Here is a 13,487-nt window from a genome sequence, read left to right on the forward strand (position 1 = left end):
GTGGTGCCGGGCCGTCAGTCAGCTGATGCCTGCAGGAGGTTTGGCTGTCGTGTGAAACAGCGACTTTATTCGGGCTTTATTTTATAACTCTGCTTTTTTAAATGTGTGTAGTTGTTCAGAAAGTCTTAATTTAGTTAGCTAATTGTGTTATTTCAACATCAGCTGCTTGTAGTTCGCCTTTGGTGTTTTGGTGCGTGAGATGAAAATGTCCGGACCAAACGGAGACCCAAATATGAGCGCGGATGAGGGGATCGTTGATGATGAGGACGAATTCAACGAGGAAGGTGAGTTCATTAGGGCCGGTCATCTAACTGACTGACTGACTGACTGACTGACTACACGTCTGTAGTGCGAGCTAAACATATATGACCTCTAGGCTTGAATCGGGCTCGTTTTGTAGCTTCTTGCTCGAACTGTCCGTTCCACCTTAAGAGATGCAGCGCTGGCAGAACGGTGAGGGAGCCCGAGGGTCGCTGACTGTCTATGTGAACGGCTGGGGGATTTAAGGTGGAACGGAGAGATCGCACTGAAGCTAATTAGCTAACGCGTTATTCGGGTTTAAAACAGGACAAAACGCATCTTGCATTAGTTAATAACTCTATTTGTTCTAAAATCAATTTGTTATAGATTTATATAAAGATTTGAGCGGGGTTTAACAAGAGACAACATGATTCTGCACATAAACGGTCAATGCTTTAGCTAGTTAGCTAGCTAGCATATGTAGCTAACTAACTAGCTAATCCGATCAGCTCTAGGGTTCACATACAGCTGTCACGTGATTCACATGTGAGTTGCTGTGGATATGAATGTCAACCCAATGCCAAATATTAATAATGTAAAATAAGTAATTATTTACATTTTCAAAATTCAAAATTCAAAAGTGCATCATGGGAGTTGTAGTTTTTTGCTTGCATGAGAATAACAATGCTTTAAACTGCCCCAGTGTTTCACTTAAAGCAGCATTAGGCAGCATTTTGCCTCTACCACCTCAGTCCACATGCTGCTTCACCTTCAGATGATGCTGCTGCTGCTGGATCTCTCAGCTTGTCCAGAAAAGCGTGTGTAAATCACGTCCTTTTGGGGTTTCTCAAAGCGCAAATAACACATCCTGACTGTAATGCCTATTCTATATACTGCTGCTTTAATGTTGTAGTCTAAAAATCCTTCTTCTTCTTCTTCTTCTTTTAACCAGAGTATGCAGCTATCAACTCCATGCTGGACCAGATCAACTCGTGTCTAGATGACCTGGAGGAGCGCAACGATGCTCTGAACGGAAAACTGCACGAACTGCTGGAGTCCAACCGGCAGGCCAGGCAGGAGTTTCGGGCTCAGCTGAACGAGAAAGACCAGAAGGATCAGAACCGACCTACTTCTCCTCCTCCTCCTCCTCCTCCCCACTCTAATGAAGACTCTCCGCCCAGTTAGGCACAACAGAGTGGACGCTTTAGTCCAGTCTAGACTCGTTCTGCTGTGATAAATCCCTACGATGCTGTAGAGCTGGTCTGGCCTCCATATTCCTTCGCATGTTATTCAGTAGATCAGTGTTTGTCCCCTTCAGTCCTGCAGTCCAGGATTTCCAGCCAGGTCTGTACTAAGGCAGGGTCAGCAGCTTGCAGGAGTGCTGGGTTCGTGCATTTGGGACAGACTGGCATAGGCTGTGTACCATATCTGACTGTTTAATATTTTTTTAATCACTTGTGGGTTACAGTCACAGTGCAGCTCATTGGCCAGGTACATGCATTTTATATAGCACCCCTGGATATGTTGGTCAGGCAGCTGCTGGCGCTTTTCCATTGGACAGTAGGGTTACAAATCCATGATCCAGCTGAGCCCCTGTGCCGAGCATGGTTACCCTTGCTATTGGGGTACCAAGCAAAGAGAAGTGGGTCATTTGGGTGGAGTTAGGGGTAGTGCAGGTCATTGATCTGGTGGAAAGCAGTTGTTACAGGTACTTAAATAAGTCAGTGGTTGAGATGTAATCAGAGAAGAGGTGTGAGCCATTCAGAGTGGGGTTTGGCGTGAAACCAGCTCCGATATCCATAGTTTTTTTTTTTTTTGTTTTTTTTTTTACAAATAAATAATAATAATAGTAATAATATAATAATTTTTAACTTAACACCACATGTATTTTTCATTTTAGGCCAAAAACTTTTAACCATTTAATGTAATAACACTGTTGTGAAGGCCCCTTAAAATGCCTGGATCTGTTCACCACCACTGTGAGCAATTCGAAGTTGAGTGTTTCACACCAAACCACTCTGAATGACTTTACTTTTCCCAAAAATCTGTAGAAATCCCAAACTAACTGAGTCATTTCTACTAATCTGTTCATCAGGAAATTTTGGAAATTGGGTGGAATTCCCCTTGAACAGCCAGACTGTGTTGTCTGAGGAGTTCTACCCTGTGGATTAGACACCACTGTTAATTTGCTTCCATGCAGGTTTCATCAAAGTTGATCATAGAGGACACTCATGAAGTTCAGAAGGACCGCTGGGACACACTACAGCAGAAGTCTACGAGTCTGGCCCTTGAGTCCAGTTGCCAGTCCTGGATTTTGTTCTTGCTGGAAGTTAAGGTAATTAAATTGTTCGGCCAAGTAGGGTCACACCTACCGAGGACCACCCGGGCCAAGACCGGACACTGGATTCAAGGTCCAGATGTATGTCCCAGCTGTTCTTCTGAAGTTCATGAGTGCCCTCTTTGCTCCCTTTGATGAAACCTGGGCCAGGGGTGCACAACTCTACTCCTGAGAAGGTTTGGTGGCTGTCCTACTTAAGCACACCCTGGTAATTAATTGAGGTGTTGAATGAGGAGTGTTTGAGTGGGTAAACCACCATAATGTGCTGGAGCCTGCTCCCCCAGGACTGGAGTTGTGCCCTACAACTTTGCACACCAGTAAGACTAGGACGGGACCCAATTTTAGCACACAAGTTTCCTCTTGATGTACTGGGAATTTACTCTCACTGCTATTTTTATGTTGAACTTGAATCATTAAGTCATTCCAGGTGAACGTCTCACCATGTGAAGGAAGTCTATTCAGATTATAGGCTGTTGTGTCGCTTCTGATTTTAAAAACGCACAAAAAAAACAAGATAATCATCAAATATTTTAATTAACATTAAAATGACCCAAATGCAGAAAAAACAAAACATCCAAAAAAATACATGATACTTCCAGCTGCTATAAAACCATATTTTTTGATCTATTCCTTTTTTGTTTCTCATTTGCTGAATAAAAATAGATTATGAAATGTACAATTCCATCCTGGTGTCCATCCTAAAATGACCGTTTCCATGATGCCGTGGTCCTGGACTCGAAACTCTACACACCTCTACAGTGTAATAGCCTGCCTTTAACATCATATCTTTAATTCCTCATGGTTCGTCCGCAACGTCCGCATGTTGGGAAACATGATTACCCATCTGTGAATGAAGCTGATGAGGTTTTAGGTGAATATTTTTTGCTACTGACATATGGCTTCCAAAAACTGGCCTGACAAATACTGCAGGGAGGCCGTCAGCTTGACCGGTACCCTCTGAAACACTCAGGATTGGGACAGAATTGTGCAGTTAGATGTCTGGGCCGGATTCACAAAAGTGTCTCTGGGCGTTTTTTTCGGACCTACAGTTGGTTTCCTCTTCCTCTGAATAAAAACCACATGAGAACGTTATCTCTGCTGATTGGTCAGACCTTTCTGGAGTGGAGTGAGAAGGTCCTCTGGACCTGTACTCTGGAGTAGTGCAGATTTTTGCCGTTTAACATGGGAGCTTGAGGAGTACACCTGATAGTGGAGTCGGATCGAGGTCAGATCAGGTTCTCCCCACAAACAAAGTGCTGCAGAGTTTGTTTGGGACCACACTGAGACCACCTCATCTCAGGGGTCTTGGGGTGCTGAATCTGAGTGATGGCTGTGTTCACACCTGCCCAAACGATTCACAGCTTGAGTCAAAACGAACCGGAGTCCGACTGAACCGGACTGAAAAGTACATTCTTATTAAATTCAACTTTCCACTTTTTAAATGTTATTAAATGTGGTCTCTTATTCTTAAAAAATGCTGAACTTCCACAGCTTCACACCAGTCTTAGACTGTAAGAGTTCAGAAGGTCAACAGCTGAATTGCTAATTAACATCTAATTGAACTGGAAAGTGGAGATGTTCCTCACGTACTGTTGGACCCTGTTTACCCTCATGTGACTAGTATCTGGACTGTCTCCTGATTAGATTTTAGCCACATGCGTCTCCGGTCAGTCAGGATGATATCTAATTGCTGTGTGGGACGGGAAATGTAAATTTGCTGGATGTGCTGCATTTATCACTGGTGGTAGTGTGAGGGGTTTCTCAATACGCACCAAGTGACCAGGATAAACAGGGTCTTAAGGACATCAATGGCTTTCTGGTGTAACTCCACACTTCTCCAAAGAGGATTCTGCTTCAGTAACCTATAGCTCTTGTTGAGGGTTGGTTTTAACTGGTTTGTCCTCCTCTTGCTCTTCACTGCACAGATTTAACTAAAATAATGGAAAATCTTGAATCAGTTATGATCAAATGTAAGACTTGAGGGTGGAATTGTATTTAAAGAACACCGGGCCTCATTCACCGACCACATTTTATCTTAATACAGTTTTTACAAAGATTCTGACATTCATTCATTCAGAGTTTTCTTATTAGGGATTTGTTCAGTTTACATGGAAAATAGGATCCATCATTATAAGCACAGAGCTGTGAACAATTCTGCACGTTAACCCTTTAAACAGCCAATGGTCCGCCCAAACAATAGCCCCTCCAGTTTGTACTGAAGTCACTGTAGTTACTGAGTAATGCACCTTAGTGTGTAATAAGCCTTTCTACATTAAGGGTTTAAAATTAGGGTAATTGTTAGGCTGATTTTGGTAAATGAGGCCAATTATCCTGAACATCTTAGTGTTTCTCTTAGGATTCTTCTAAATGGTTTCATAGGAAAGCCTTTGTGAATCCGACCCCTGGACCAGACACACTCATGAGTGCAGGGTGACTAATACTGTGTTAACACTTGATGTTCATGAGGACGTTGACTAACTTCCACAACAGTGAATGAGTAACACCACGACTCTGAAAGCCTTAAACAGAGAGTACTGAGTACGGAGGCTGAACTCCATAGTGTGGCTAAAGTTAAATGATCCCGCCTGCAGACAGTTAATCAGGCTCCATACGGGACTAGTTCTGCACATCGCTGGTCCTTAACCCCCCCGATCTGTGTTTTCATAGCCACTGTTGCCGTTTGCTGGTTGGTGATCCACCCAGAACTTTTAGGGTGACGTGGTCATCATCCAACACCCAGATCTCACTAATGCTCCTGTTGCTGAATGCAATCAAATCCCCACAGTTGTGCTTCTCCAGAATCCAGTAATAGTAGAACGCCTTCTTCTCTAGACCGTAGAGACAGCTACTCCAACAAAAGCAGGATAATCCATTTTCAATACCCTTGCTTTAGAAGAAAGAATGAAAGAGCAGGTGTCCCAATACTTTTGTCCATTTATTTTAGCATGATGGTAAATAAAACTTCTCCAAGTGTCCAGTGTAGTGGCATTGGAGGCTTGGAGACCTAATCTAGAGAATCTAAACTCAAAGGGTGAAGCAACAGGTGCTATGAAAGGACACAGTTGTGGGCGGAGCATAAACACCAGTTCTTTGTCATCTTCTGTTGTGTAATGGGTCTCGATCTCCGCCTCAATTTCCGGTAACTGGTCCGTAAGTCTGAACCTAGCTCTGCAAACTAACCCAACCATGGTTAAGTTGATTAAGACCACATCTTTTGGTCCGGACCACCAATTGAAAAGTCAGAAGGTCCAGATCAAACAAGGTAGGCGTGAAAGCATCAATGATCCATCTTTAAAGTTCTGTTGTGGATTTTGTGTTAAAATAGCTGATTTTTAGCAAAAGCCTCTAAAACCTGCTATGTTTCGGATACTGGATCAGCCTCGAAATTCAGTGTTACTGCCTCCCTAGTCGTAGAATTTCTTCTGTAAAGGTTTGTGCATTAAAGTAAAGGCATTACGCTAAATTCAGCTGTTAAACTTAACCATCAGGAAACACCCACAGATAGGACGCAGCAATGCCCAGAGGATTCTCCTTTAAACAGTACTGAAAGCACAAGCGTTAGTCTGTGATCTGCAGAACTGAGTATTCACTGTACACAGACCATTCGGTGCAACAGCCAGGCCAAGCATTTACACATCTGCACTTTCACCTTTTCCAGTGTGTATTCAGAGCTGCACATTTAACACAAAATTAAATAAAACAATAAAGCACAATATTTAAAGTGAAAAAACAAACAAAGAAGAAAATTAACGTATCACATCCAACATCGTCCACATAGATAATGCCACTGGGGATGTAGAAAGATCACAACGCTTCTCAAAGACCTCTGTATGAAACGGCACTAAGGTCAGTGTTCACCTCTACACGGCTATGACCAGTCATAAATTAATGTTTTTCTAGTTTTATGATTTTGAGGAGTCGTGCGAGACGTCCTCCAGTCAAAGGATCTGGCCTTTTACGTTTGCACACATGGGGAACGGCTGCCAAGATTTCAGCATCTTGCGAAATGACCGGCAAGACGGCCAGAGTTATTTTCCGCGACGTCCGAGTCGGATTAGGTTTTAATGAACACAGAATCAGAAGGGAGGTACAGCAACATGTGATGGATCAATAACCTAAACAAACTGAACTTGTGGAAGACGTTCTCCGTCTTCTCCCACTTTTTAAATGAAGCCCGACACACGTACATGAGTAATTTCTGTTCGTTATTACACTCCAAGTATAATAGCCAGGGTTCGTCATCAAATAAGGGCTGTCTGTTAGCTCATATCCACCGACGATCCATGTTTCTACACTCACTGCCCATTCCATCAGCTCCACTGACCATACAGGCCACTGTGTAGTTCTGTAGTTCCAGACTGTTCATCTGCAGACTCCGTTATCAGCCTCCTCTCACCCTGTTTGTTCTTCAATGCTCAGAACCCAACAGGACTGACCACCATAGAGCGGGTAGTGTTAGAGTGGTGGGTCATTCTCAGTGTTTGGGTGTGTGTGTGTTGTGCTGGTGGTATGAGTGCATCAGACACAGCAGTGCTGCTGGAGTGTTTAAACACTGTCAGTCCACTCACTGTCCACTCTAGTAGACACTCCTACCTGGCTGGTCCACCTTGTAGTCCAGCTTCAGCAGTGCCCACAGGATGCTGTTGGCTGAATACCTCCGGTTGGTGGACTATTCTCAGTGCACACACACACTACTAACACTCCACCACCATGTGAGTGTCACTGCAGTGCTGAGAATGATACTACCTCTGCTCTGTGGTGGTCAGTCCTGTGGGGTCCTGGGCATTGAAGAACAAACAGGGTGAAAGGAGGCTGATGATAAAGTATGCAGAGAAACGGATGAACTACAGTGGAGCTGATAGAATGGACAGTGTAGAAACTAGGTGGTGGACATAATGCCCTAGTTCCAAACTTCCTGCAATGCTTAACATCTACAAAACCCTGCTTTTAGAATCTGGTTGTTTTACCTGGTTTTAGGAAAACAGCCGAGAGTTAGCTACTAAACTGACTAGTCTACAAGGATTCCTGGCTAAAAGGAAAGTGGTTAGAAGAAAATCAGTCCATGAACTTCCCTCGTCACACTTACATTTCCAGTGCAGCGTAGTAATCAAAACACAACAAAAAAAAAGAAAGACGTGAACGACATGGTCACTTAATCAGCTACGCTAGCAACAGCACAACCATCAGGACTAAGATGGGCCCAGAACAGTGGTGAAGAATCTGAGAATCCGGGCTTACTCTGGCTACGAACGGAGAAACATTTACCAAGGAACTAAAAAGGTATCATCAAGTTCTTTAGGCTGTAGCCTGGGTATTGGTCATTGGAACAGCATGCGTACAAAAAGCTCATTAAAGAGTGCTGGCTTTGTGTGATCCTGCTAAAGCTAACCTGAATGTTCTCGTCTGTTTAACCCCAGAATAATCTGGTCTAGAGAAGCCCTCCTCCTCCAAACTGAGCCCGTTTTTCGGTGAGAAAAGGGACTTTCTGTCCACTCAGGTGAATCCAATGCGACAACGTTTGCTACCTGGGACCACTTTATCAAGTCTCGACTCCTGTCACCTCTCACAGTGACACCGTTTCCATTGCTGCCCATCTCCAGGACACACAGTAAAATCCTAAATAAGGGCTCAATGAGCTCAATCAAAGCCCACATGAGCCTGTTCATCCCAAAACAAGCCCACTTACAGCAGGGATGGGCAACTGCCGTCCTGAGGGGCCGGACTCCTGCACAGTTTTGGGCTTTTCCTGCTCAAGCGCACTGGATTCAACTCCCCTATTAATTACCAGGTTCAGCAGGTCTGTTAGAGCAGGGAAATCAGCGAACTGTGCAGGACTCCGTCCCCCATTGCCCACACCTAACTTTCAGTCTGAAAACACTGGTGATTTTACTGCAGCAATAATGAAACTACCGTCGTCTAGCCCAGTGGTTCCCAACCCTGGTCCTGGAGGACCCCCTGGAGGACCTCCGGGAGGACATTTGAGTGGTTTCCTGCTCTAAAACACCACCCTCAAACTGGTAATTAGTCGATGACCTGGATCAGGTGTGGTAAGAACAGGGTACGTGGGCCGTGCCGGATTCCTGCACAGTTTCAAGCTTTTCCTCTCAACTCTAAACCTTAATTGCCAGGTTCAGCAGCTCTGTTAAGAGCAGAGAACTCAGCAAACTATGCTGGACTCTGGCCCACATTGCCCATCCGTGGGGTAATCTCTAAAATATGCAGAGCAGCATGCCCTCCAGGACCAGGGTTGGGATCCACCAGTCTAGACAGTCTAATCGATGTCTGTCAGCAGCATCCAACATCTAGCCGATCATGAATCGCCTGAGTACTCTGAAACTAAAGCCAGGAAAAGTTTTGTTTTCTGAGTCAGGGCTTGATCTGTAGACAAAATTGGGGCAGCAGTTTGATACATTCTTAAATTTAACAGTTTTAGGGCAATAAGAGACACCTCCCGTAAAAATATAGATTAATTATTAAAAAAACCACAAAAACAAAAAAAAAGGTGGGCTACCTCCCTTAAAATGGGTATTAAATTAAAACATCTCGTTCTTCTCAGTCACTCAAATCAGATCGAGAACCAATCTGAGCAACTTTTAAGACATCAAATTTCAAAATTTAGTACCTTGACAGTTTTTTTTTTTTTTTAACAAAACCACCTTTTTAAAAATGCTTAAGTGTTGCTACATTCTAAGTCACTACAAGCTTGTGCAGAATCGAGAGCGCAAACCGAGGGGAACGTCCTTTATATGCAACGTCCTTTGAAAAGTTAGTCACACAGCTCCACCTTATCCCACCTTTTGACTGTCTGAAGCTCCGGTAAAAAGAAGTAGTACTACGACCCACACGTTTCGCTTTATGGTTTGAAAAATCTGGGGCAAACACCTACAACAGAAGGCTGAGTGAAACTAAGACCTATTCTCTACTGGGATTGTCCTGGCTTTCTGCTGTTTTAGCTGAAGAGGTACACTGCAGGGGACAGGTAAACCGGAGATAAAATCAAGCTCCCTCTCATTCACACTAGATAGCAGCTCGGTCCTCTTTTTCCATTCCGCACTCTTTCCATTCCCTCAGCGTCTTCTTCCTCCTCTCCCTCTTTTCTTTGCCGACGCCCTGCCACGCCCTCTGCTGGGCTTTTCCTCTTGGACGCTGCTTTGAACGTCGTCTTCTTCCTCCGGCTCCTCCGTAACTGTCTCTTCCTCCATTTCTCCAGGCCTGCTGGGGGGTACGGACGCCGCCTGCTGGCTGGGGGAAGGGGGTCTGCTGCTGCTGTTGCTTGTGCTGGTGGCTGCGGTGGTGGTTGCTGCGGTGGCGGTAGTGCTTCCCTGATGAGTAGTAGCTGATTCAGAGGAGCTCTCCAGAGCTAGTCTACTGTTGCTGATAGACGGGTCACCTAAAGAGGCGCTACCGAGAGCCGGTCTGGCCGGGGGGTCCGTGTTCTCAGGGTGATTGTCCGCTGAGCTGCCGCAGATTGACTCTGCTGTCGAGTCCTCTTTCAGCTTTAAGGCCTTATATTTCTGTAATAAACAAACATCAATACAACAGTTACCATCATCTGGTTTTTAGAGTGGACTAGAGCTTAGGATTAGGTCTTTGGTGATTGGATCAAGTTCGGAGTTCGCTTGTCCACATAAAAAAAATCAGGCGTAAACACAGCCAGGATGCCCTGTGATCTATATTTGGAGGTGGTCAGAGATGGAGCTCCACCACATTATACTACATATGAAATATGTCCGTCAAGACGTTAACATGAGTGCTTATCACGGTCATGAATACTGATTTCTGTGTGTGTGTGTGTGTTGGGTTTTTTGCTGGTAGATGATCAAACAGCTGATAGTATTACAAAGCCGTTCCCTTTCCCCTTTTCTGACGCCGTCACTAAAGGAATGTGAGAACCGACCACCGCGCCCCCACCGGTCCTTTTCTACTGTAAAACCTCTTGACTTAACGTTAGCTAGTTTATTGTTATCTAGGCTCTTCTCTCTTCTCCCGGTCTTTATTTCTCCCTCACTTTAGTCGGGTATGTACAGATAGAAAGACTGGCTTGGGCGTTATCACATGTCTCCACTTCATGTATTCTTCATTTTAAATGAAAAGCCCTCTGCAGAATTGGTCATTTCATGACATTCAAAAGCAGCAGCGGCCTGGCGCTTTAAAATGTATGTAGCGGAGACGCTGTTTTCAATAGAATTTGTAATTGGTCCATTAATCATGTAATTTTGATTCAATGTAAAGAACAACTGTGAGATTCTGATTCTGTAAAAAGTCAAAGACCGCAAAATGGAGATGCCAGGTTTTTGCATGACATGTTACGATATGATTAAAGCTAAGAAGACCAGCCAGTCAGCCTTTTCTTGGACTGATTAACTGAGCATTAAATGTGTTGTGCCTGTTTGTCTATTAGTTTATCACAACCCTGTATCTCCATTTTTGCCGATTTTCACTTTGACATATTGCGAATCTGACAGTTATTCTTCATGTTATCAGAATTTCATTATGAATAGAGCAATAGAAATGCTAAAAAATGACTTTGAATCTTTTCCCATTGACTTCCATTGAAAGGTAAGGTTTTTTTCCTCCTCCTGTAAAGTTAATTTTTTAGATTTTAGGCTTTTGCGTGACAGTGACAACATATGAAGCACATGGGTATTTGGTTGCTTCGGATTCATCAACTCATTTACAGGCCAATTTTCGCTCTTCATGTCTTTGTAGCACTTTTTTAAACAGTGACTTAAAAATAATAAAACATTTAAAAGAAAAAAAACAAAACAAAAAATCCACTAATTTTAGGTGTGATGTGAAGGGTACATCCATTGCAGCTGCTTATGTCCTTGCAATGTCTGTACATCTACATCACAGTCAAACAAGTATTTCTGTATTACAATATAATATTTAACTCATTTTTGTATTTTAAACAATGCAGGTGGTTTGAAATGGACACAGACTTTACCATTTCGCTCACTTTTTCATCTTTTATGCAATCTATTTGCCATTTTTCTTCTGATTCGGTTTTGATTTATTGTTGTTTTTATTTGTTTAGTTCTTCATCTTTCTATTGGGTGTCGACCTGGGGAGGATGGGTTCCGCTTTTGTGTCTTGGTTACTGTGAAGGATTCTGCCTCTCGATCTGAGTGAGTGTTTCGTTTGCTATTATTGTCACAAGCAGCTTTACAGACATCTGGGTTCAAGCCTCTTTTGAGCAAGCCAGTGGCAACATTCATTGTTGTCAAAGTCTACATAAATACATTTGTTTTTACCAGGGTATCAGGGACATGAAATGTCCGTCTTGGAGGGCCCGATTTCTGCACGGTTTTGTGCTTTTCCTGCTCAAAGATACCTTATTCAACTCGCCCATTAATAACCAGATTTAGTAGGTCTGTAGGAGCAGGGAAATCAGCTCCAAACCCCAGCCCTCAGTTCCCCATGCCTGCCTTATATGATTACCCATAAAAGGTCCTGCCCATAATTGCTGTGGTTAAAAAAAGGATGATGCAGAGCAAGTTTGACACTTACCTTCATATTCTGAAAGTGTTGGAGTGTCTTGCAATGAGTGTGTCGCGCAGACGCCTCAAAGTGATAGAACTGGTTACACAATCGGCACAGAAAGCCAGCCACGGGAATAATGAAACTGGAACCTTGGAGAAAAATCACAGTAACAAGATTTAATGTACTTCCCACTAATTCAAACACAAAATAACCTTTAATGAGAACTGTATTATTTACAGCTGAAATCCATAATAAAAAGCAGTGTTCTTCCTTACCATATACCGTGTCCTGGTCAAATTCATCCTCCTCTGTCATTTCTTCCAGTGTGATCTCCATCTGCATAGGCAGCCCTTCCTGAGAGTGAGAATGACAGGAACCACTTAACATTCATTATTACACTGCATCTATTTCTTTCTACTGACACATTCACTGGAAAAGACATTACTACCATTTACATCATCTGCTCATATAAAATTGCCATAATTTTCCATACATGTGATTCTTTAAATAAGCCCTAGAATTAAACTGATCATGACACAGCTGAATAATGAGAGTTCAATACACTGAAAGTGACAAACTGTGAACCTCAAACACTGCAGTTCCTCCTTCAAAAGAAAATCCAGCAGAACAAAAACAGCGCTGGAAGACGGGCCGATTCCAAAACCCCAAAACTGTTACATCACAGTCTCGACTTGTTAACTGTACACCTTCAACATTAACATAAGTCCCACCCACTAGAGAAAGCTCTAGTCAAAGCCAGTGAAGCAGTACAACGCAACAAAGACTTCAGCAGAATAAGGTGTTGTTGATACTTTAGAGCAGCTCATCACCTTCAACCTCTGCTAGTTATGGGGATACGGGTTTCTACAGGAACCAGGGCCTCATGGCCTTGGTTGGCCAGTGTCTGCAGAAGGTGAGCTCAAACTCAGCACGTAACGAAGAGAAAGCCAGGGAAAGCAAACAGGGATCTGAACTTGGCTAAAAGCTGAAGTCAGGCAACCGACCATCTCTCCTCTCGATCATCCGCTCCTTCAAAAACAAACTGGACTATCTCAGCTGAACCAAACTTAACCTACATGCACATTAGAAGGGAAAGAACCAGCTCAATATTATTATTTTTTTTAAGCCTTTCACAGGGTCATAAACCAGACAGTAAAAGTAGAGCTTACCATTGATCAATTCTAAAGTAAAATAACAGGGTGGTAAATAGGCTTGTTAAATGATAGCTCAGCATTTTACACCCCAACTATTTATTACATTAAACAACAATTTAAACACTCAATAAATGCAGTCTCTGGTATAACGGGAAGCCTGGTTCCCCAAAACCACACTTTTTCCATTCTCGCAACTGCCTGAATTACGGTATTAACAGGGCTAGTAACTGCTCATTCTCAGATTCTTATGACTAAACACCATGAAGGCTTTT

The 13,487-nt window shown here is 43.3% G+C and overlaps 2 protein-coding genes across 5 annotated transcripts in view; one reads left to right on the forward strand and one right to left on the reverse strand.

Moving 5' to 3' along the window:
* Nucleotides 1-3,670, forward strand: bbln (bublin coiled coil protein). 2 transcript variants are annotated; one of them, XM_072695600.1, is made up of 3 exons: nt 8-38; nt 163-284; nt 1,193-3,670. In XM_072695600.1, the coding sequence occupies exons 2-3, from the start codon at nt 200-202 to the stop codon at nt 1,423-1,425; spliced, it is 318 nt and encodes a 105-aa protein (XP_072551701.1). In that variant the 5' UTR covers nt 8-38; nt 163-199; the 3' UTR covers nt 1,426-3,670. The 2 variants fall into 2 exon arrangements, with proteins under 2 accessions (XP_072551618.1, XP_072551701.1); XM_072695517.1 differs by having other exon boundaries at nt 1-284.
* ciz1a (cdkn1a interacting zinc finger protein 1a) overlaps nt 3,131-13,487 on the reverse strand; it is a 25,516-nt gene continuing 15,159 nt past the window's right edge. For all 3 annotated transcript variants that reach the window (XM_072695396.1, XM_072695318.1, XM_072695236.1), the window contains exons 14-16: nt 12,337-12,415; nt 12,089-12,210; nt 3,131-10,092 (exon numbers count right to left, since the gene is read on the reverse strand). In XM_072695396.1, coding sequence (XP_072551497.1) covers nt 9,646-10,092; nt 12,089-12,210; nt 12,337-12,415 — 648 coding nt within the window. In that variant the 3' untranslated portion in view covers nt 3,131-9,645. The remainder of the gene's footprint in view (nt 10,093-12,088; nt 12,211-12,336; nt 12,416-13,487) is intronic.

Source organism: Salminus brasiliensis, chromosome 1 (assembly GCF_030463535.1).
Source record: "Salminus brasiliensis chromosome 1, fSalBra1.hap2, whole genome shotgun sequence".
NCBI classification, from domain to species: domain Eukaryota; kingdom Metazoa; phylum Chordata; class Actinopteri; order Characiformes; family Bryconidae; genus Salminus; species Salminus brasiliensis.